Here is a 23,343-nt window from a genome sequence, read left to right as displayed (position 1 = left end):
AATTGCAGAGAACTAAGAACTATCTACATATGGAGTCTCCTTTTTACAGTAGTGCCCAGAGGGCCTCCTTGTCCTCCATGTCAGGTCCTGCCTTGCACAGAGGAGCCATGAACCCCAGAACACGCGTTCTGGGGTTCATGGCTCCTCTGTGCTTCTCCTCTCTATTGGACCTGGTGTTTCTCCTCTCCCTGTGCTCTCTGCATCATTGCCTGTCCTATATGTTGAATTTAAGAGTTGTGGGGCTGAGAACACCAGTTAAGCAGCAATTCAATCCCAATTCAATTACACTGACAACATAAGTTAAAGGAACACTCTATGTCATCATAAATAGCCTACAGCATGTTTTTTTCACATTGAGAACTGACTTGTTTTCTAATCTATGTTTACAGTGTATTTCGCTTACAGGCTACTCTACAACTTTCATGACTTCAAATAATTGATTAAGCATATAGGCCTATTCAGTGAACAGCTTTGCTCCCCGCTCACGTTTTCTATGCGAGAGCAGGACATGATGACGGAGCCTCCCCTGTCATCACGAAAGTAAAAATATATTTGACTTTGACCGCGAAATTTGAAGATTCTATAGCTAAACTAAAACATTTTATTTTGTGTTACCCCATAAATACCGTTCAAAACGAAACTCTTGACGGCAATGTCAGGTAGCTAAATGATCGTTTCCATCATAGTTCATATTTCTTACGTTACCAACCACTGAATATGATTAGTCAATATCCATGTTAACAGGTTAACCAAAGGGAATCTGAAAGGTTGATTAATTATCAGAGGAATCAGCTAGTCTTATAGGCCCAGGAGTTATAATGTTATACGATATACGAGTGCACTTTATAAGCACTCATGAGATCCCTAATCTAAGTTGTAGCAAGGTTACAGCAGTTGTCATCCTGACCTGACACTTTATTCTCTTCCTCCCTGGGTGTTAAAAGAAAATCAATTGTTCTCTGACATTCATTGTTATATTCTTCATGTATTATTATAATATTTAAAACAAAGTAATATTTTTGTTGTTGTTGTGGAGTTGCCACGTGTATTTCAGATACATTAGGCGATCCCCCTTGGGATCGTCAACAGGCCGTAGTGGTAGCCACCCAAGAGGCCCGCGACTACAGGGAGAGGAGAATGGTCTTCCCCAAACCTCCAAGCCAGCTGCCAGCAGGCATCTTCCACTAGAAGATTGGCCGATAATTTCATTAAACATATTTTGGAGGCCCCCCACCTGCCAACGGCCAATCACTCACTCACTATTTTTCACGTTATTGGGTGTGAAAGGGGCCAAACGCTGCCCCATTGCATTGGGGGTAATGACGTGTTCCCTATAACTAGCGGCGATATGGAACTTACTAACCTCACCAAACGTCACTGGAACGCGGTGTCAGGAGAATAAGGTCATTCTGAGTTCACCTGACCTGACCTGACCTCCCCGTACGTCACTGAACGCCCGATCCCTGCTGCAACGCTCGATGCGTGACACGTGGGTGCCCTGGAAGTGTGTCCATTGTGCGTAATCACCTGTTAACTGTTTATGTTTGTAATTAATATAAAATTATTTATGATGCGGCATATTAGTTATGTGAAACATAAGTTGATGAAGCACAAACAATTTAAACGGGCAGATTAATAAAACAATAAGGATCTCGCTCGAAACGGCTGCTCTTGTCCGCCTGTCGTTGTTCAACGACAGCAGTATTAAAGTAAATATACTGCATTTTCCGCACTCCAAGGCGAACTTAAAAGGCTTTAATTTTCCGGAGCGCCTTATATATATGGATCAATTGGTTAATCGGTTGATCCATACTGGTTGTGCACGGCGCTCAAGGCGCTCTGCGAAACACGCCAAAGCTCGTCTACGACGGCGAGATGCTGAGCGGCGCTCAAGCGCGTGAGATATGGAGCTTGTTTCAGGGCGCGTCGGAGAAACAAAGCTGTCGTTCTCGCCGAGCACTTCATGAAATTAAAGAGCGAGAGACGGGGCCATTTTCTCTACAGTAGCTGAACAATCTTAATGGGGAAAATAAGTTATTCTAAAATCACCCGAAGACTTAGGGCGTGTATGGCGAGGGGGGCGGCGGGATTGGACGATCGATCGGACCCTGAAAGCAAGCAAGTACCTCGCTGAGACAAACTTTGGCTCGCGCGAGACGGACTTTTGCTCGCGGATGTTTGATTTTGGTTAAATTGTTAATGTCATTTAATCATTATGTTTTGATCAGAGATTTTCAGATTTCAAAGTGGGCCGCGGCATTCTTGAATTTGGGAACCGCTGCCTCAGAACATGGATCGGGCCGACTTTTTCTGTCGGGGCCCGGCCCGCGGCCCGGCCCGAGTCCGACCGGAGTCCGACAGCCTTTAAACTATTTTGTCCAAACCCGACCCGAGCCCGACGGAGTCAATACCTCAACTGTTCATATATCAATGTCAATTATAAACAATGCAAAAACGGAGAAATAGAATACACACGACGCAAAACTATGTACATTGTCCAACCTTCGAGGTTTAATCCACGTTGTTGTGGACTTCAATGCCTTATCGCGCTGATGTGTCCGAGCCCGACCCGAGCCTGACCCGATTCACGGTCAGTTTTTGGTTTGCACTGTGCTGTCTTTGTTTAAATCAGACCCACGGTGCAATTGTTTCAGGCAGAGGACAAGGAGAGGCAGCAAGTCCAAGTGGAGATCGCAGAGTGGGAGCAAAACATGTTAACCATTCTTCCCTCACTGGAAGCCTGTTCAAATCTGTGCAACAGGTCAGGCTCCTTTTTTATTCTAATAGCCCAAGCATGGAAATGTGTGAGAAGGCAGGTAACGCGACATCTAGAACAGATAGCGTCTTAAGGTATAATAATAACATGTCAGGATCTGCTTAGAACAACGGTGTTGCAGCTACGGACGACGTATAGCTTCAATAATAGTAACGATACTAATACTTTTGTACATTAAAGTAATATTTTGAATGTGTGACTTGTAACCGGGCCTGTGGCATAGCTGCAGTAAAAAACTGAGCAGCTCTTCCTCCAATGACCACTAAAATGCTAATTAAGGTCAAGTCCTGTTTCTCATCTGTGAACATGATTACAATAGTAACGAGTGTGACCTGTTGAGTGTCGATGAGAGCAGAGGACCCCAAAGGGGGCTGAAGTATTGCCGTATCATAAACTGCTTTGTATGGCCTCGAATTGCCCCTTTCATTTGGGAAACGCTGCATCGAGTATTATTATCGTATCATAATGTGCAATCGATAGCGCTCTTAAACACCCGTACGCATGAGACTATTCATTTCTAGGTAGCGTCTGTTCGTCAGGCATTATTTCGGTCTGCTAACAAACCGGTGGGTCCTTGAAAACGCAGTCCAGCGCTGCTGCAGCCGGCCGATCCTGTGACAGCGAGTAGGTGCCGGCAAAGACAAAACTCCAGTACAGGTACCGTCACGCTCCGACAGAGTTTCCCCTGATGCTTTTACAACTAGAAAGAGGATAACAACGGTGCGGACTCAGCAAATGCGTTTCCTCACCCCAAGAAAAGCGTAGTACGTCACAGCTGAAGGAAGACGTTAACGTCAGGCTAACGAGTTAGCTTTACTAGCTTGGATTTTGCTCCCACAGCGGTCGTTGATTGCTTATTATAGCCTCAGATCGTTTCTGTGCGGGTTTTTTTTATCGTTGGGCTCATGGTTACTTGTAATTCCCAATCGACAGTAAACGACTCCTAGACAGGTGTGGTCCTGTTTGACCCCCCCCCCGTGTTGCTACTTTCCTGTGCCCGTCATTGCTAGCAGGAGGATGTGGGTGAAGGTTCACAGCCCGGGTGGCCGCGTGACCGTCAGCGCTGTTGTCTGCGCGCCTCATCGTTAAGGACCAAAACCCGCTTTGATATCAAACCGTTAAAATGCCTTTAGGTTTATAGTTCGAGGGGCAAGTTCAGTAATTTGAAGTAAATAGTCTAAGAATATTACAATTGAAGTAACGGTAATAAGACTTTTTTTTTAAAGTAATGGTACAGAAGTATAATTCGAAATATGGCTCGTTTTGCAGTGTTAACCATTATATCATTCGTTTGTCTAAAAGGTTAAGAGCATTTTAATGTTAGTCAATATGCTTCTACTGGGGATAATTGTATTGTTTGTATTCTGAATGAAATCCTACAGAATATAGTATATAAAATGTATTTCATTTACTAAATAACTTTACTCAATTACACTAGAAAATGCACTTCGTTATTTGGCAGGATTTTTATTTTCAGTTATATTTAGAGTTCAAACTCTTGTTGTCATTGGAATTTGTGACATTGATACAATACCTTCTTTAAAAAAATATTGATATTTGATACCATAGAAAAACATCTATTAAAAGGTGTGTGTGTGTGTGTCAGATATCTCTCAGAAAGGAGGAGCAGCAAAACGCACGTCTGATAACGTTGTATTGATACGCTGGAGAATGATAACTAAAACCATTTCAAATATTTAGTCCTTTGATAGTTTAGATGGCACTAGTCTCTCTTTAGCTGTTATGCTGTGCAGGGATGACTAGCGTTTATTATCACGTCAGCCAGACGCATTGACCTTGAGCCTACGGAGGGAGATCCGAGTAGGTCTGAAGTAGGTTTTATGTTGCATTGGCTACTAGTTTGCGATCCAGTTTTCCATTACTATCAAAACAAAGTACTACACTCAAACACAATGTTATGCATGTTAAACAGTGCCAGGAACATTTTGGTTGATCAGCATCCTGTTTTACTCTTTTCACAAACTTCTCTCTCTTGCAGAATATAATGGCGTCCATGTTGCTGAACACGATGCGGGCCGGCTCTGTCAGCCCTTCCTGGGCGGTGCGGTTGGGTAAGTTTTGTATAAAGTTGTATGTTTCACACATATTCCAATATATGTCAAAACTAAATAGGTAAATGTACCAAATAGGAAAATCAAATCATCGAATTCAAAAAATCCAAATTGAAATGACAACACAGTGTATGAGAAGTAAAGTCATCCACTGTCACTTTTGTTAATTTAGCCTTTTGATTTTTTTGCTTACACTTATTCCATCCAGCCTTGAATACAGACACTTATTCCATCCAGCCTTGAATACAGACACTTATTCCATCCAGCCTTGAATACAGACACTTATTCCATCCAGCCTTGAATACAGACACTTATTCCATCCAGCCTTGAATACAGACACTTATTCCATCCAGCCTTGAATACAGACATCTGTAGTTTTTCTCCTCGTGCTGCAACAACGGTGTTATCTGATCTTTATATGCTGTTAATCGAATGATGTGATCATAATAATGATCATGATGATGATTTGAATGATGTAATTGAGGATGAGTAATGTTTTCCTGTGTGTGTCTCAGGGGCTCGCTCTCTCAGCACGACGGCCCAGCTTCACGCTCAAGGTAAGTCAGACCTCTTCAATGACGTCCCGCACGTTCACGTGCTGGTCCGGATTATAGTCTTGTGACATCAAACTCCTTAAGCCTCCACTTATTGTTTTGTTTACCTGGACAGAAAACCAAAAGCTCTTGTGATGACACTCTGATTTATTCCTCAGCTCATATCCATCAGTCTCACTGCTTGCTACTGTCTCACTTTCCTCTCAGTCCAGACAAAGAGCAAGAAGACTCTATCTCGGCCCGGTGTGAAGAACATAGTTCTGGTGGAAGGAGTTCGAACCCCTTTCCTGCTGTCCGGAACCACGTACGTCTTCGCTTTCTTCTTTTGACCAAGCTCATTGGCTGGAGTTTCTATCCATCATAACTGCAGGAGGAAAGGGAAACCTGTAGTGTAATGACTTTATCTCAGCATGAAGGTAAACACCTTCACCTCTGTTTATTTACAGATATGCTGATCTAATGCCACATGACTTGGCCAGGGCAGCTCTGCAGTAAGTGTGTCCGTATGTTGTGGTATTTATGAGAATGTTGTTACAGCACTATAATCTTCACCACCAGTTGTTATTAACAGTGTATGGTTGTACCTTTTTTTTCCCACCATTGTCTTTTTGAAAGCCTGTTTTTCATGTTGTCTGACTCTTGATGTATAACAATAAGAAATGGTTTGATTTTAGTGCCACTGTGGCTTGAAAAATGTTCTGTTTTTGCTTTTCTAGAGGTCTGCTGCAGAGGACTGGTTTGTCCAAAGACGCCGTGGACTACATAATCTATGGAACAGTCATCCAGGAAGTCAAAACCAGCAACGTGGCAAGAGAGGTATGATCACACAACGACAAAGTGCCTCTGGTGTCTGGAGCTCCGCAGGCACATCTTGCCACAATCTGAAGTCATGATATTAACCAAAGGAGCATTTCTTCATTGATTTTGTTCTTGTTCTTTTATTGTCTACTGTGATTTCAGGCGTCACTGGGTGCCGGCTTCTCTGACAAGATCCCGTCTCACACAGTCACCATGGCCTGCATTTCCTCCAATGTGGCAATGACGTCCGGTAGGTCGGCCGCAGAAATCTACGCTCAAAGTCTCTTCCATCTGACATTTTATATTTTGACTTTATAATATGGGCTTTTATATCCTCAAAGGGGAAGCTGAACTACGTCCTCCTAAATTATAGCGCCGTTGATACTACAAATTGAGGGAAACAAATATCTTTCATTTTTTTCAACAAAACGCACATAAAACTTCTGGGCATGTTGAAGATGAAGGATGATAAAAATAATCCCAGCAGGAGGCTGAGGTCAGATGTATGTTAATACAGTAAGGTACATACATCAAGAACGTTGGGGACCGAAACAAGGATGCACATGTGTTATTGTGTTTTTCTTTGCTTTGTTTCACCTTTTTGTTTGTCCCTCCAGCTGTCGGTCTGATTGCTGCAGGCCAGTGTGACTCGGTGGTTGCCGGAGGAGTGGAGTTCATGTCTGATGTTCCTATCCGCCATAGCCGTAAGATGAGGAAGACCATGCTGTCCCTCAACAAGGCGAAGACCCTCGGCCAGAGGCTGAGTCTGATAGGCAGCATCAGGATGGCACATCTCTCCCCAGAGGTTTATATTCACTACATTCGCTTCAGATCGAGCAGCTTTTTGATGCATGTATTCTTTTGCCACACACACCGTGGGATTTCCCCTTGTGACATTTAATGACGTGTGTGTATAGCTTCCCGCCGTGGCGGAGTTCTCCACGGCTGAATCCATGGGCCACAGTGCCGACCGACTGGCTGCTGCATTTGGGGTCTCCAGAGTGGAGCAGGACGAGTTCGCTCTGCGGTCACACACTCTGGCCAAAAGTGCCCAGGACGCAGGTCTGCTGAAGGATGTCATCTCCTTTAAAGTGCCAGGTAAACTCTTTATCAATGGCTGTGTGCCTAACTGCAGTTGGCTGTATTTTCAGTTTAATGTATTAATTGTAACAGATTTAAGTGTTTTATATTCATATATATATCTCTTAAACATACATACATACAGTTCAATTTGGAGCATGCTTCATAGAACACATGAAGTGTGTTTTTTATATGCATATAATTTTTATTACATTTTTCTCTTTAGGTCGTGATATTGTTTCCAAGGACAACGGCATCCGCCCATCGTCCATGGAGCAAATGGGAAGATTGAAGGCCGCCTTTATTAAACCGCACGGCACAGTCACCGCCGCCAACTCCTCCTTCCTGGTACCGTTCAAACTGTCCTGCAATTTCCCTTTCAACTGTTATTTAATTTTTATTTATTTTTGGAGCATTCTCACGACTCGTAAACAGCCCCCGCATTCAACAAGCTGCTTGTGTGTATGTGTCCTCAGACCGACGGGGCCTCTGCTGTGCTCGTCATGTCTGAAGAGAAGGCCTTGGCTATGGGTTACAAGCCTAAAGCGTACCTCAGGTATCTGCACCCTTTGTTTGTTGCAGCAGCCTCACTTCACCCCCGAAGATGCTCTTTCACATGTGCTGATCATATTGTGTTTACATCCTGGCAGAGACTTTGTCTACGTGTCCCAGGACCCCAAAGATCAGCTGCTGCTGGGGTGAGTCCCTGAGTACAAATGTCCTCTCACTGCTTTTATTTGAAGTTTTGAGTTTATTCACAAATTTATTTTAGCTTTCAACCTTCTGCAAACAAGGGATTCTCACACCATTTGGGGTCGAATTATTATAGCTAACCTTGTGTGTGTTTTTACCTTACTGAAGACCGGCAGTGTGACTCTGTGCCCCGTTTAACTCTCGCAGGCCAACATACGGTACACCGAAGGTCCTGGAACGAGCCGGCTTGGCCATGAGTGACATCGACGTCTTTGAGTTCCACGAGGCATTCGCAGTAAGTTCACTCACTTCCGATGGGAAAGAAACCGTACAAGCTTTTGCATTCCTGGGTGACTGTCCTCTTAATCTGTCTGGTAATTCTGCGGTGTGTATTTGTTTTCCAGGGGCAGATAATGGCAAATCTGAAGGCTATGGACTCTGATTGGTTTGGCCAGACGTACCTGGGCAGAAAATCAAAGGTAAAGAAATGCTGGTTTTCTTTTGCTGCAACATTTTAGGTTTTTGTGGCAGACACCACAAAACTTTCACGCTGCCGTTTTGGCCAGGAACTCTATTGAAAAATGAGATTTCCATTCTCACTGTGATTATCCTGGCTATAAAAAAAGGTTAACTAAATATAAAATATTATAAAAAAATCAACAAACAACTAGATGCTATAATTGTTTTGCTTAGTTTATATACTGTACTAACAAAAGAATTAGTAGAGTATTGAGTTCTGATTTCACACATTAATGCTTGTGTAAATACAGTATAAGTCCTGACCAGATGTATTTTGTGTGTGTGTAGGTGGGAGCTCCTCCCATGGAGAAGTTCAACCTGTGGGGGGGCTCTCTATCTCTGGGTCATCCGTTCGGGGCCACCGGCTGCAGGCTGGTAACCACAGTTGCACACCGGCTGCAGAAGGAGGGAGGACAGTACGGTCTGGTGGCGGCTTGTGCTGCCGGAGGACAGGTAACTTACCCGGGGATTGGTGTGACAGCGCAGAGAAACTACAAACATGCCATTTAGTTTCCCAATGCTAAGCATTCGTTGAGTGAAACAAACGGATGTTGACGTGTTTGTTTGCGTTCTTGTGTTTTGTAGGGTCATGCCATGGTGATCGAGGCTTACCCCCAGTGAAACACCACCTGGTAATCAGGTTCACCGTGACAGCTACACACACACACACACACACACACACACGCACTAACACACAACTGAGTGTACATACTAGTGCCACTTTGCCTTCATCAGAAAAGAGTTGGAAATGGTATGCGAGTGTGTTTTTACAGGGATCTTGTGTGAATTCAACCTGGCTGAGAGTCTGTTCAATTACAGCAGAATGTTGTCACGAAAAGTTGCGTATGATATTATGGACTTGGTGCATCACGTCAGCGGCGTCACTGAGTGGAATGTAACATAGCAAAGTTTAAGCACTCAGAAGAGATTCAGAGATCCTAATGTTTGTATAGGCTGTAATATTTTTTTTCTTCTTATGAACTGTTGGAATTAAAGTGTGTGCTGATAAACACACTGACACTCATGTCTGGCCCGATTCTTTCTTTCCTCTGGTAAAATCTACCACGGTCAATTGTGTTTTCACATCTGTGCTTTGTGATTCTTAGGAACACAAATGCCTCTGAATGCAGCTTTTAAAATATTTGATTACTTTTCTTCAAGTGTGTTCTGTGAGTAAACATATTTCTTGGTTTGTCAAAAAGACTTTTGCATTCATCCTTTTGCTGAGCCACCAGCCCAAATCAAGCTCAATGAAAGTGCGGTTTAAAGAATAAACAATAACGTCATTGTGATTGTATTGGTATTTTGTAACGATTTACCTTTAATCAGGAAATGAGTTTATCGTCATAAGTGAATTGCAATGATTTGGGAAATATTAGTTAACCATTTATTTTCTCTAAATTGGCCATTAAACAGAAACCTCATGTGAAACTAAACACTTTCAGAATAGTTGTATTCTCATAAGACTTTTTGACTACCTCAATGGAGGTACTTGGATTAGGGTCTTCACGTGTAGATTTAAGTAGTTTCCCTTTCCAGTAATCTGATGCATCTTCTCTACGTGCCTTTAAACTCTGCTCTGATTGATGCACAACAATTTCTACTGATGTTGATGGGCCATGTTTAATTCAGCAGAGACGTTTGCAAAGGAAACGATCAAGGCATTGTGCTTCAGATAACAATGCATTTGGGGGAAAGGAGATGAGGAGGGGGGTGAACAGCCAACGCCTTTTAACTGATTAAAAGAAAAAATCTGCATTGCACAAACATCTTTTTTAGCTTTTGCATGCAGGCCTCCTCACCGAGGTGTCAGCGGTAGACTGACTTCGGGTTCCCGCGCGCTTAATTGAAGGTGAACGATGGTGTCTGCTGGAGACTGGGGGGGGGGGCTTCCCGGAGATTCTTTTTAATACCACGTGAATATGGAAAAATGAGGGGAATATTACTTAAAAGTTCAGCTCGCAGTGGTGCCTTCTTGATATTTGATGTTCGTATTGCGGGGAGGAAATGGCGAACTTTCTACTCCCGCTGAAGTGTTGGTGCGTAATTGAAAGCGGGTGAGTGAGTGTGTACCAACACGCCGCCTCCCGCCCGCTTTGGTGTGCACGGTCCCCGCAGCGCTTGGGAGGGGTTGTTAACATAAGTTCAGTCAGACACTTCCGTTTAAAATGTATTTAAAGATTTAATTCTTCCCGTTGAAGAAGTCCTTGACTCGGAGCGCGCGGAGCTGATTAATGCAGCGGAGCCGCCTGTCACGCGGCTGCCGGGAATAAAACCAACGTTTCCCCGCCGAGGCGGAACGGAGCGCGAATGTAAATAGCGGGGAGAGAAAAACGGAGAGAGGGCGCGCGTGTCTGTGTGTGTGTGTGTGTGTTTTAAAGCTTCAAACCCGCCTCAACCCTGCGAGACACCGGAGACACGCAGACGCGCGGCGGCGTAGCGGGCCGCCTCCCCCCGCCGCAGCGGGGCTTTGATCACGTGGAAGCTTTCATGGGGAATGACTGGCGGAGGCGCCCGCTGCTGTCACTACAAATCTACCTCCGCCAGCGCGCGGGGGGGTTCAGGAGGGGGAGGAAGGTGGGAGAGGGGGAGGGAGGGGGTCTCTCATCTCGTCCTATAGCCGGCTCACGCGGGGGGGCACCTGCTGAAAGCTGCACTTGATGAATGGACTGAATGCTGTAGGGATTTCTGCCCCCCCCCTTAATACTAGAGAAGTAGTCACTAGACACTCGTATGTTTAAATCTTATTTTAACCTGTGATGCTAATTAACTGTGGTTTTGCTTCTTACGGTTATGTCACCTCTGTTTATTTTTTTTATTGCTCCAGTTTATTTAGATTTTTCCTGTGTGAAGTGCCTGGAAAATCCTTTAAAGCACAACACAGATACAACGTATTAAGATCACACATATAATCTATTTTCAAGATGACATTATGAAACTAACACCATTTTGAATGGAATCAACAGATTCCACGCCTGATAAATAACACACAACACCTTTCAAATTAGCAACATTATTCAACATTCATGCAACAGTTTGCAATTGAAATAAGCATGTGCTCCTTTATCGAATATAAAGCATCAAGACTGGAAGAAGTGAAAAAACACACATACATACCTCTAAGGAACACCTTGTCTCATGTTTGTTTACTAAGCATAATATGATGTGTGAAATGACACTTTATGGTCGTATAGAGGGTGAACAACCAACGTATCTCTCTCTCTCTCTCTCTCTCTCTCTCTCTCTCTATATATATATATATATATATATATATATATATATATATATATATATATACATACAACAAGAAAAGCCATAGTAAAGCTCCAACATAATTTACATAAACTAAATAAAGATATCTGAATTTTTACTTAACACAGCTTTCCCAAATCATGTATCAATGTCAGTCACGCTTTTGTTCCGTTATCTAGCTTTGCTTACCAGTAGCAACAGATGCTAAACCACAACCGACTGCTGGTGTTCAATACAGATATGCAGCCGTAATGTTTGCCGTGGCTCCTCAAGTCATTTTAAATAACCACACTGGTTCAAGTTCAACTTTTAATACTGCAGAAGTGTGGGAGCTGCGCTGTGTGTTTGTGTGCTCAGATGACAAAACTGTGTCATTACTTGTCAGGACATCAGACTGTGGATCAGAAAAAAACTACGGGGCTGTCAAACAAACGGCCCTCGTGCCTTTTGTGTGAATGTAAGAAGAGAACAGGTGCAATGTTAAGAAAGTTAAAATGACTCAACCAGCTGCAAAATGTATACCTGGATACATTCTAATCAAGAGAAAACTTTGTGAGTGGCAGGCGAATTAAAAGTAGTTGCAGGTCAATGATGTGTGATGTTCTCTGTGATGCTTTTCATACGGAGAAGTAGCAGAGAATGGGTTGCAGTAATATGCAAGAAAATAAAGAACTGGAACCCCCAAAAATACAAGTGTCCCCCCCCCCCCCCCCCCCCCCGCTAATAACAGGTTGGCCCAGATTTTTGGGACCATCTTCACACCGGAGTTTGGAAATCGTACCTGAAATGGTTTTGTGATGCACGGGTCGGACTCAGCGAGGTCCTGAGACGTCGAGCGGATCACTTTAATAAACCACCCAACGTTGGCCTGCGTGCTTCAGACAACACACCCAAACCCACACGCACAACACAACTACACACACTCACACTCAACACATCTCGTCTGTCGGTTGTACACCGACTGGTCGCAGGCGGATGGCAGAGGCTGTGTGTGGAGCAAGTGGATTATGAGGAACGGTAATTGGCTGTCCAGAGAAGCTGCCTGTATATCAGAGTGTGTGTGTGTGTGTGTGTGTGTGTGTGTGTGTGTGTGTGTGTGCGTGTGTGTGCGCCCTGTCCGGAGTTCATCATGTTCTCATAACGGTCAGTTAGGGTTGTCGGCCAGGCTCCATCTCCTGTCGGGATTGTAAATGTTATTGATCAGACGCGTACGAAGCATCCGTAACGAGACCTGAGACACTGTCTCCTCACACACACACACACACACACACACACACACACACACACACACACACACACACACACACCCCCCACACACACACACACGAGCCCTACACACTCATACACATATCCTCATTAACACTCCCGAGTCAAACACATTAAACATCCATACACATCTAGGTGTCACACACACACACACACACACACTGACTGGTTTAGTTGAGTGCGATGGGGGAGAGTGGGTGATGGGGGGGGGGCACAACATGTGGACATGAATGCTGTGTGGGTATTTGCCTTAGTGTGTTTGAGTCGGTATCCAGTGTGCCATTTGTGTCAGTGTACGGCTGCGCACACAGCAGTGTGTATCTCGAGGAGTGTGTGTGTGTGTGTGTCAGAGTCTGTCAGCCCGGCGTCTCGTGTCAGGGCGAGAGGCGAGACATTAACAGCTTCTGTCATTCTGCTGACAAAATGGTGGCAGAAGATTTCCCATGGTGCCCTGATGACTGCTGGCGTTTGTCAACAAGCCCTGTCACCGCGGCGATGAGGGGAGGGCGGGTGGTGGTGCTGGTGGTGCTGGTGGTGGTGGGGGGGTTAGTGACAGGCCCCGGACCCGTTCCCATGAGCACCGGGGGGGAAAGAGAGAGGGTTTTGTGTGTGTGAGTGTGTGTGCGTGTATATATGTCAATGTGGGTACATGTGTGTGAGTGTGTGTTGGAAGGGGGGAGGGAAATAGGGGGAGGCAGGGGGGGAGTTGTCTCTCAGCAGCTTTCATACATAGACTGCGAAAAAACCAAAATGAGCTGTCACTGCAATTCCCAGGATGCCTTGCTGTTTAGCATAGCAGCAGCAGCATGAACAGTGTGTGTGTGTGTGTGTGTGTGTGTGAGCTGGTAAGCTAACTCTTTTTCTCTCAAACACACACACACACACACACACACACACACACACACACACACACACTCTCTCACTAAGATAATTAAGCAGAGCAGAAGCTCCCCCTGACGCGAGGCACAGCTCATCTGCATTTTGGCCTCCGGCGCGCAGTTAGGAGCAACGCCTGATGGAGGGAGAGAGAGAGAGCGGGCAAGCGAGGGAGGGAGGTAGAGAGAGAGAGGGGGAGGAAGGGAGGGAAAGAGAGGGAGAGGGTAAGGAGCCAATTAGCCAGCTGGATGGATGAGTGACTGACAGCACTCTTGACACGCTGCAATGTGGGCTTTTCTGCTGCGCGCACACACACACACACACACACACACACACACACACACACACAGAGACACACCTTGGCTCCTTCGCATCCCCTCCGTCCACGTCTCTCTCTCGTCTCCGCCTCGCTCTCTCTCCCTTTGTGTCCCGCGCTGCGTTGCTGTGTCTCTAGTTCACGGCCCCCCCCCCCCCACCACACACACACAGACAGGCCTCAAATGTCCAACGACCTTGTCCAATGAGAGCACCCGATGGGCTGCGGAGTCCCGCCTCTCAAGCGCAGAAATGTAGAGGGGTCAGAGGACATTCCCGTCAGGTCCCTCCTCAATGCCGTTATCATCGATTCGTTGCTGTCTGAGCTCCTCTTCAGGCTTCACCTGATTCAAATTTCATCTTCGGGTCGAACAAACTAAAATGTCCCTGTGTTCTGAAAATGCCCATTAACAGCGACGGCAAAGCAGCGGAGGACAGGTCCTTTAGGACGCCATCCGTGTTCGCCAGTACTAGAATTTGCACACAACTACCGTTCACTGGTCCGTTTGACATTAATGTCCGACCATCTTCAGGTCAAATTCTTTCAGTTCAGTACGACACTGGTCTCCCAGAAGCACAGTTTATGCGACAGATCCGCCAGCACCTCCTCGGTCGGGGACACCGGTGAGTCCGTCCACGCACGCCTGCTTGAGGCGTTTATTAACGCAGACCGGGGGAGGAAATCTACAGCGACAACTGGCAGTCACACTCTGCAAGCCAAGAGATGGTGGTGAAATGGTGGCGTAGCCTCCCAGCATGCAGGTTTTCAAATAAAATGCCACCATACAGCAAGTAAGTAGTATTTGCAACAGATGTGGTATGTTTGGTTAACACGGCCCACCAAGCATTTTCTTTACGTTTAAAAGACGCAAATTGGTTTAAAAGTGAACTCTACTCGCAGACGTTGAAAAGACGTCTACATTTAGACCACATTTCGACGTGATTTTGAATACGTAAATGTTTCATCCTGAACTTTGTGCTGTATCATGATCATCATCATTATGTTAGAGGTTTAAAAAGAAACAACGTTCATATTTGTACGTTTACAACCGTTACTAAAGATCGACCTTACGTGACAACATGACACATTATCAACAAATTGCTTTTTTTTTTGGCACGTTGATGTTTCATCCACTTTTTAGCCAGATTTCACCGTTGAAATGATGTCTAGTGCTCACCGGATGTACTTGAATATGACGTTCTGTGCGTTTCAACATGGTTTTACTGCAAAGCATTTGTTTATGATGAAATCTCTAATCAAAGCTACTGCATGACATTAATATGGAATTACTGACTGTCCATACTTTTATTATTAACACATTATTAACGCGAGAGGCTGGTTTCGCTGCCCATAGAGCTGAACTGTCCCATGCAGCATACAGAGCCGTAAACCTAGAAAGGAGACGCATGGTTAGCCTCGATGACAGAGCACTGTACTCGTTAGCTCCACATTTTATAGTCACATTGTCTGGGTGGTTTTGGTGGCGCGGTGTGAGAGAAAAGAAGAAAAACGACACCAGAGTTCTCCGAGGTTCTCTTCTTGTTTGTCTGATGTGAGCAATGATCAAACATGCCGCTTCGTCTCATCATTATACGGGAAAGTACAAAGGGCGCACAAGTTCTTTTTAGGGAAATCCGGGCGAACGGGAAAGAGCACATAGAATTCCTATTTCCATTGAAACCACAGGAATTAAAAGCCATCCGTTAGCAAAGCAGGTATTCCACACTGAAGACTTCACACGTTCTAACATCTTAGGGAGATTATAGTAATGCTGATGTTAAGGGTTCCGCCAAGAAAACAATTCAAATAAAATTCAGCAGCTGTCTGATTATTAACTAAACTGTCTTAAAAGAGCTTTAGAAGTTTGCGTGACCAGCAATCCAAACGTCTCTCTCAGCCTAAAAGACCTGACTAGATAAAAAATATAAAATGGGCAGAAATTCTGAAAAAACAAAGAGGGTTGCTTCACTGTTGTGTGCTTCACGTCGCAGCCTCATTAAAATCTGACATTATTCAGGAGACAAACCACAGTGTGAATTTGCTTTGAGCTTTCAGATAAGTGACATTTTCAAGCTGTGTCACTGCCAAAACAAATGGCTTTGTGCTCTTACAGTAATCTAAATATCATAATGATCTCCTGTATATTTTCTGCGTATCACTACATAACATTTCATAAGAAAAGGACGTCTTGTTGGAAGGAATTCTTATTCGCCTCGTGAGGCCGGCCGCTGTCTGGAGGTCCGTCCTCTGAATGAACCCAAATGGGTGGTTCACTTTAAATCAACTCAACGTTCGCTCAATATCTCTATCACACACCAGCATCGCGTCTCCGCATTTGTGTTTTAGCGTCGAGGCAATCAGACTAAAGTCAGCCGACGTTTCACCTCCTCGTGCCTCGTTGCAGCCGGGAAGTGACGGGCGCACAGACAACAGGAGAGGATGTGCAGAAGGATACGACGCAAGTGTTCTTGCAAATTGTATGCAAATGATGCAGAGACACACGTGCGGGTGGAAGTGAACGGTTGGAAAAGGGAGGCGGTGCTGAAACGGGAGGCCGCATGACACGCTTACACAGCTTCCTGTTGGCCCAGTGAACGCTGCCTGGAGGAGCAGCGGATGGGGAGGGAGGAGGAAACCAGTGGAGGAGGCCCAGCTGGAGGGAGGCAGCAGACTCACACCTGGCTGACACTACTGGGAGGAGACGTTTCACGTTCTTGTACTGCTCTATTTGTTTGTGCTTCAAGGTCAAAGGTCCTCAAAGTTCAAAAGTGCAACACGGGATGCTTACTTTTGCAAGTTTGGATGAGGTCTGTTCCAAAATAAGCTTCATTGAAATTCATATTTACTGTTTAGTATTATTATTTTTCCGCTATAACCTAAAATGAATTTGCCAAAAGTATCCCAATCTGAAAGCACCAGTAATTTTCCAAGAAACCCTTAAACTGGTGAAGAAACAGCCCTGTTCCTCTCAGTCTCTAAGTTCATGTTGACACGTGGGGGGAGTGAGATTCTGATACTGTTCAGGCGTGTTTGAGCCGCAGAATGAGAGCATCGCAGACTGAGACTTAAGAGTTGACGTGTTTCTCTCAGCCTTTTGATCACAGGTCACAGGATGCTGCGATGAAGTGAATGAAATGCATCATGTCAGGTCATAACTTATGATGAACAACCAAGAAACACAAGGAACAATTGATTTAATGTCTACAGGAAACGGATGCATTCATTACTATTGTTTAACGTTGTATCCAGTAGTGCAGCAGGTTGACGTGCTTCACAGCGAGTCTCCCTTCTGAGAACGAGTCTCACTTCTGAGAACTTGGTCCTTGGACGTTTTTCTCCTTCTGCCTCGTCGTGTTTAGTTTAGTTTAAGGCTCGAGTACAGGGAATGGGAGGACAACACGGGAGGAGGAGGGATAAGAAGTGTAAAATGGACAAGGGATGAGGAAGGAGAGGAAGTGAGGGGCTTGAGGGTCTGAGTGAGGTGGTGCTATGCGTCCTAGAAAAAGGGACGTAGGGAGTAAATCCCTTTCTTCATCATTACCTCGCCTTAATTAGTCTCAGCGCAGCACGCCGGGCCAGAAGTCTGCCTCATCCCTCCATGCATCCACCCACCCCTCCACCCCTGTCACACCACCACCTGCCTCCCCATCGCTTCCCCCTCCTCCTCCTCTTTCTTCCCCTGCTCTCTCTTTTTCCTCCAGCGATTTCCTCACTTCCTCTGTCTCTCTTGGGTTCCGCTTCATCTTTGTCTCTGTGGAAATTGACTGAAATACCAAACCCTTTAACCCCACAATATCAACAGCTGTGCGGCTTATACACACACACACACGCGCTCACTCACACGGCACAAAGAGTTTAATGTTGGTAAATACCGCAGACACACACACACATGTAGAGACATACGTGGCTGCTCCAGGCTTGGCAGCTATAAATACAGAGGATTGCAAAGAGGAGGAAACTCGGTTAAAAAGTTAAGTGGGGAAAAAAGCCGAGCAGTGAGATTGACACCCCGACGTCTCAGCTCTCTAGAGGCTAAATTAGGAGATCCACAGCTCCTCACACACATGCGCACACCTACACTCACACACACTCACAGGCGAGAATTGCACGTTGACACAAATCCACACTATTTTTTGTAAGGGTGCACGCGCACACCTTCACGCGCACGTCACGTCAGTCGCTCCTCCGCCGCCAGACACTGAAGGCCCATCCAGTGTCCCCGTGTCCCCGTGTCCCCTCACCAGCTGACTGTCCACGGCCACCGGGACATTCCAGCGAACAGTCTGCTTCGTGAAGTCACTGATGAACAAGAGAAGACATAACTATTTCTTTGCCATCCAACCTATATGATGTTGTGTACATATTGAATGCTTATACGGGCCTACTTTGTATTTGTCTGAGGTACCCACTGAACATGCAAAAAGGACTTTGGGGGAAAAGTTACACAGTTTGACGGTTTCCAGTTAGCTGGGATGAAATTGGGAATGAGCTTTGGTGATTAGTTCCTGTAATCTGTGCATTGACGGTCACCATGACGGAGCAGGATAGAGAGTGAGTACAGAACACACAACAACATACGAGTGCAAAACCAAACCAAAGGCAAAACAAGGCTCCTGGCCCCTTTGTTTGGCCCCAAACTCTGTTCAGATTGACATTATTGTATATATGTATTGTAAAATGTGCATATCTAAGAAATATAAACCCTTTAGTGGCTATAAGTGGATGTTGTGTCCATAACTCCCTGTGATGATCGCCTTAGGCTAAAGGCTAAAAAGGCTAAAGTCTCACACAGCAATACGCTCATTACTTCTGAAGTTAAGCTCATACTGAAAGTCAGCTTTAGACTGGTAAGTTTAAAGACCTGGATTTATCAGGACTGTGTGAGGTAGGATCCTCTTTATTTTCTAAAAGCCTTTAAGATCAACTACTGAAATATATAAATGTTGCCAATTAAGTCCAAATGCTTTATGAATAGAATCACATGACTGCGTGAGGGTAAATGAGTATTATTAACATCCAATGACACTCATTTACTAAAGGATCATCCCATTTATCTTAAATATTAACATGGTATTAGTTTGAAACAGTGTTAAGTTTAGGAATACAAGCAGTTCCACTGACACTTAAGAGCACAACTGTAAGTAAGCATACAGTTTATATACCTTTATATACAAATCTGTGATTTCTGCGCATGAAGTCAAAGTGAAAGTTCATCCACTGCAACTCGTCTGCTGAGGGAGAGAAGGTGCACGAGCTTCACCCTGCAGGAGGTGCTGTTGACATTGAAGTCGCTCCATCCGTGACCTGCGATCCTGCTGCTGTGAGCAGCGTGAGCTGCAGCCACTAGATGGCATTCAGGCTCTTTGTGGAGAGGAACCTAAAGGACAGCTGGTTTGTCTCCTCTGGATGTCGTGTTTTAACTCAGTTTACACAACATTGCCTTCATAGATTTACATATTTAGCAGTCCTACCTGGAAGCAGTTCAACTCTTGATGGTCATATGAATTTATGTCCTTTAATGCTCAAATTGAAAAAAAACAGCTTTAATGTTTATGTAAAAAAATGGGTTTTTGTTTATGATGCAAGCATTACAAATTTAACAGAGTCGCCTAAAATGTATTATTGTATTATTGTATAATGTATTATTATGTTTAAGTCAGACTCAATATGAAAAGGAAGCCTTGAACTGTTGCTCAAAGTCTGTGCATTAGATCATCTGTTTAATTGTGTGTTAAAGTGGCCGTGTGTGTGTGAATATGTGTGTTGTCAGTCTAATATGACAAAAGAAGGAAGGAAGTAAGACCAGAGTGAAGATGGGTATCAAATCGTCTCTTAAATTCTAACGCAGGATTTTGTATTGGAATATTTTATTTAAATACGTGAGTGTCCACACACACTGACAGACACACACACACACACACGTGCAGAAAGAGACAGTAACTATTCAACGCATTCTTGCGGAAATCACTTGGCCTCAGGGCTCTCTTAACCCTTGTGTGAGTGAGTGAGAGAGCGTGTGCGTGTGTGCGTGTGAGTGTGTGTTTAACACTGTAAAGCTAGTGGACAGCATCTCTGGCTGCTGTGATGATGCTGCATTAGCCTCCGCTGTAACTACATGAAGTTCAACGCAGCACCAAAAGTGATTGGGCAAAGATCCAAAACACACATAAAAAATGATCATCAGAGGGACGTTAGTTCCCATAACGCACAATAACACACAAACAGACTCCATCTTTTGGCGAAATACCAGTCTAGAAAATGACATTTCTACATGATACATTTTTATTATGATAATAATAGTAGTAAAAACCGCACTGTACCTTGTGCAGTGTTGCTATACGACAAGGTTTATTTTGAAAAAAGCAGTAAAACAAATATCAAATGACATAATCTAAATAATCCAAGGTGTTTTGCTTTTAGAGCTCGTCGTCTCCAAAGGGTAAATTACATGACATCCATTGGCCAGAAGTTTCTTTCCAACACAACTTGCACTAAGTGCATTTAAAGTTAAAAAGAAAAAAAAAGAGTTGGGTGTCATCAAGAATTGGAAATAAAGAACTCACAAATATGCAGAGCATAAGAGAACTGCACTGCAAGTGCGTTTTTTAAATCAGATGTATAACCAAACAGATCCATGTTATGGGGATGAAATATTTTTTAATGAGAGGGAATTTTACCGTACATTTGTGCATTTGTTACATTACCACAGCTTTTATGTTTATATCATGCATTGAAAAGTGTTTGTCCTTATCGGAAACAACCCTCTCACAAATTATCAGACCTTTTCAACACAATTCATTGATACGTGTTTGTTCTGATTCAAATTGTGTTGCATAAAGTTCCAGATCAACAATTCTCTTTAACCTGCACTATAAACATGGTGCAAGGCTTCCCAAACAAAGACATTCAAAAAGGCTTTTATTATACTTTATTATCATCATCTGAGTAACTTCCAAATCCAAACAATACGGACCCTTCAATGCAAATGACAAATTGAATCATATGATCAGTGTAAGTATTTCTACTGCTTATAACATGACCAGACTTATTGTTCTACATCCTCTGTGTCCACACAGTAACTTTACATGCTCTTATAATTACTCCCCCGCCGGTTTATTCTGTGCAATCGCTTCCACACTGACACGTCCTGTAAGCAAAGACAACACACTTAACGCTAATGTATATCAATTACAACGAGTTTAATATTCACCCTGCTTGGAGCAAAGAAATATAAAGAAGTGAGACCACCACGCAGCGAGGTTCAGCGAGTGTTGTGGAGCAATTAACCTCGGTTTGATGGATCAGGTCTTGTGACTGAGCAGAGAAGGAAAACAAAACTCTCCTTTGACCCTCTGAGTGTGGGCCCATGTTGGCTGGCGGCAAGAGATAATATATAAAGGCGGGATAACGTATCATGTTATTGGCATCTCACACACACACACACACACACACACACACACACACACACACACACACACACACACACACACACACTTCACTATCAGCAAGTTGTCTCAGGGTTGCTGAGCCCCCGTAATGCTCCTATTAGCAGCTTCAGTTAAAATGGCATTTCATCAGGCAGCTGACAAGTGAATTATCTCTCCCTTTCCCTCCCTATTTCCCTCTCTCTCTCCCTTTCTCCCCCCTTCCTCTCTCTCTCTCTCCCTCTGTCTGTCTGCCTCGGTCTCCCACTCTCCCCCCGGCTCAGTGACAGTAGCCTTAGGCCTGAGATAAAGAGGAGGCGCGCGGCGCTCGGCGCTCTCACACACACTCGGCAGAACTGAAGTGACATTCTGTCAAAACAATAGTTTACTACAACAGGAACTTGTGTGTTCTGTCAGACGGAGGCTGAACTTCAACTTTGGGACATATAGATTCCTCTTTCATATTGATCCCCCCCCTCTCACCACACACACACACACACGTGTGCGTGTGTTTCATTTGGACCGGTACAGTCGCATCCCGGCTCAGAATCAGAGAGCGTGTGTGTGGATGAAAACTCAGAGGACAGTTTAGATGCCGCTCATCATACAGGCGACTGCAGCGCTCCGGGGAGGGATTGCTGTCGTTGACAAATCTCCTCCAGAGCTCATCTGCAACTGGTGGAGATTTCTCTATCGTGTCTGTTCTTGCTTTTGGAAATCCGACTTCCACGTTTCCTCGTGATCACCAGACAGTGCGGCTGAGGGCGCCTTGATGCAGCTGCGTGGAGGCGGAGCGGCGACTCCCGGCCTCTTCAGCCCGCGGCCCTTTGCATCGTCACATGTTGCATCCGTTGCAGCTTTTATTGTCTTCTTAGAAATAAGACTTTTTATGACCCATATTTTTGATTCCTCGTGCTGTACGCCATCCTTTTTTCCCTCCTTGATGGACCCTGATCCCCATGTTGGACCAACATTGCCACCTCGCATTACCTCCACAAATAAAACATCTATCGATAGAAAAAAGCAATGTATTGAAAGACGGTTTAATATAATTTTTTAAAAACTAAAACCGATGAGCAAAAAAAGGGGATTTTAAAGACATCTCCAACAACAGGCTTTGTTTTGAAACTTGTCTGAAAGTTGCTTGTGTCCCGACTGAAGACAAACAGGTCTGACCTGTAGCCACCAAGGGGCGCTGGTGGGGCTGGAGGCACCTCTAAATACACCCCAGATGAGGTTGAGACAGGACAGTGCGACAGAGGAACAGATTACCTCTGGTCGTGGTTTCGCATGCACGTAAATTTTGAATTCATTAGACGGAACCACACATTGTCCTTTCACACCTCTGGCATTCGAAACACCGAATGAGAACTCTGAATTTGTGTTTTGCGCCGTGTTCTGGATTGTTTGTGAGCAGGTCGGCGTTCAAGGACACAATGTAAAGGCCCCGTTACAGGACCTACTGAACTGAAATGATTTACACCCTTTATAGGTTAACAACCTGTCAAGATTTCTGCTCATGTGCCATATCTGTGATACTCATCTACCCCTTACGGCCTAGAAGCCTTGGCTGCAGTAACAACAACAACAACGTCTCTGCTGGTGTTGCATTCAGGGAACGCACAAGCTTCAGCTTCTCAAAGCAAAGATGGAGGCAGGATGAAGCGTTGAAGTCGGCTGGATCGGGAACGAGCACCGTCAGCAACAACAGGCGAGA

General features: G+C 44.6%; 1 protein-coding gene across 3 annotated transcripts; it reads left to right on the top strand.

Moving 5' to 3' along the window:
* The first annotated feature begins 1,872 nt into the window (after positions 1–1,872).
* On the top strand, positions 1,873–9,516 carry hadhb (hydroxyacyl-CoA dehydrogenase trifunctional multienzyme complex subunit beta). Of its 3 annotated transcripts, XM_078093038.1 has the most exons (17): positions 1,873–2,122; positions 2,659–2,761; positions 4,776–4,848; positions 5,364–5,405; positions 5,610–5,706; positions 5,849–5,893; positions 6,119–6,218; positions 6,363–6,450; positions 6,818–7,005; positions 7,118–7,298; positions 7,507–7,628; positions 7,757–7,836; positions 7,931–7,978; positions 8,181–8,268; positions 8,378–8,452; positions 8,781–8,945; positions 9,078–9,516. In XM_078093038.1, the coding sequence occupies exons 3-17, from the start codon at positions 4,782–4,784 to the stop codon at positions 9,111–9,113; spliced, it is 1,422 nt and encodes a 473-aa protein (XP_077949164.1). In that variant the 5' UTR covers positions 1,873–2,122; positions 2,659–2,761; positions 4,776–4,781; the 3' UTR covers positions 9,114–9,516. The 3 variants fall into 3 exon arrangements, with proteins under 3 accessions (XP_077949164.1, XP_077949162.1, XP_040016260.1); XM_078093036.1 differs by having other exon boundaries at positions 1,873–2,761; XM_040160326.2 differs by lacking the exons at positions 1,873–2,122; positions 2,659–2,761 and adding an exon at positions 2,889–3,433.
* Positions 9,517–23,343: the final 13,827 nt, after the last annotated feature.

Source organism: Gasterosteus aculeatus, chromosome 18 (genome assembly GCF_964276395.1).
Source record: "Gasterosteus aculeatus chromosome 18, fGasAcu3.hap1.1, whole genome shotgun sequence".
NCBI classification, from domain to species: Eukaryota; Metazoa; Chordata; class Actinopteri; order Perciformes; family Gasterosteidae; genus Gasterosteus; species Gasterosteus aculeatus.
The sequence above is the reverse complement of the archived record's forward strand: the minus strand, read 5'-3'. Positions and strand labels throughout refer to the sequence as shown.

Excerpts from the sequence above, each read along its gene's own strand:
- hadhb (XM_078093036.1), top strand. The coding sequence starts at position 2,537 with ATGCCTTATCGCGCTGATGTGTCCGAGCCCGACCCGAGCCTGACCCGA. Across the intron at positions 5,406-5,609 it reads GGCCCAGCTTCACGCTCAAG|TCCAGACAAAGAGCAAGAAG; the intron begins GTAAGTCAGACC and ends CTTTCCTCTCAG. Across the intron at positions 6,219-6,362 it reads CCAGCAACGTGGCAAGAGAG|GCGTCACTGGGTGCCGGCTT; the intron begins GTATGATCACAC and ends CTGTGATTTCAG.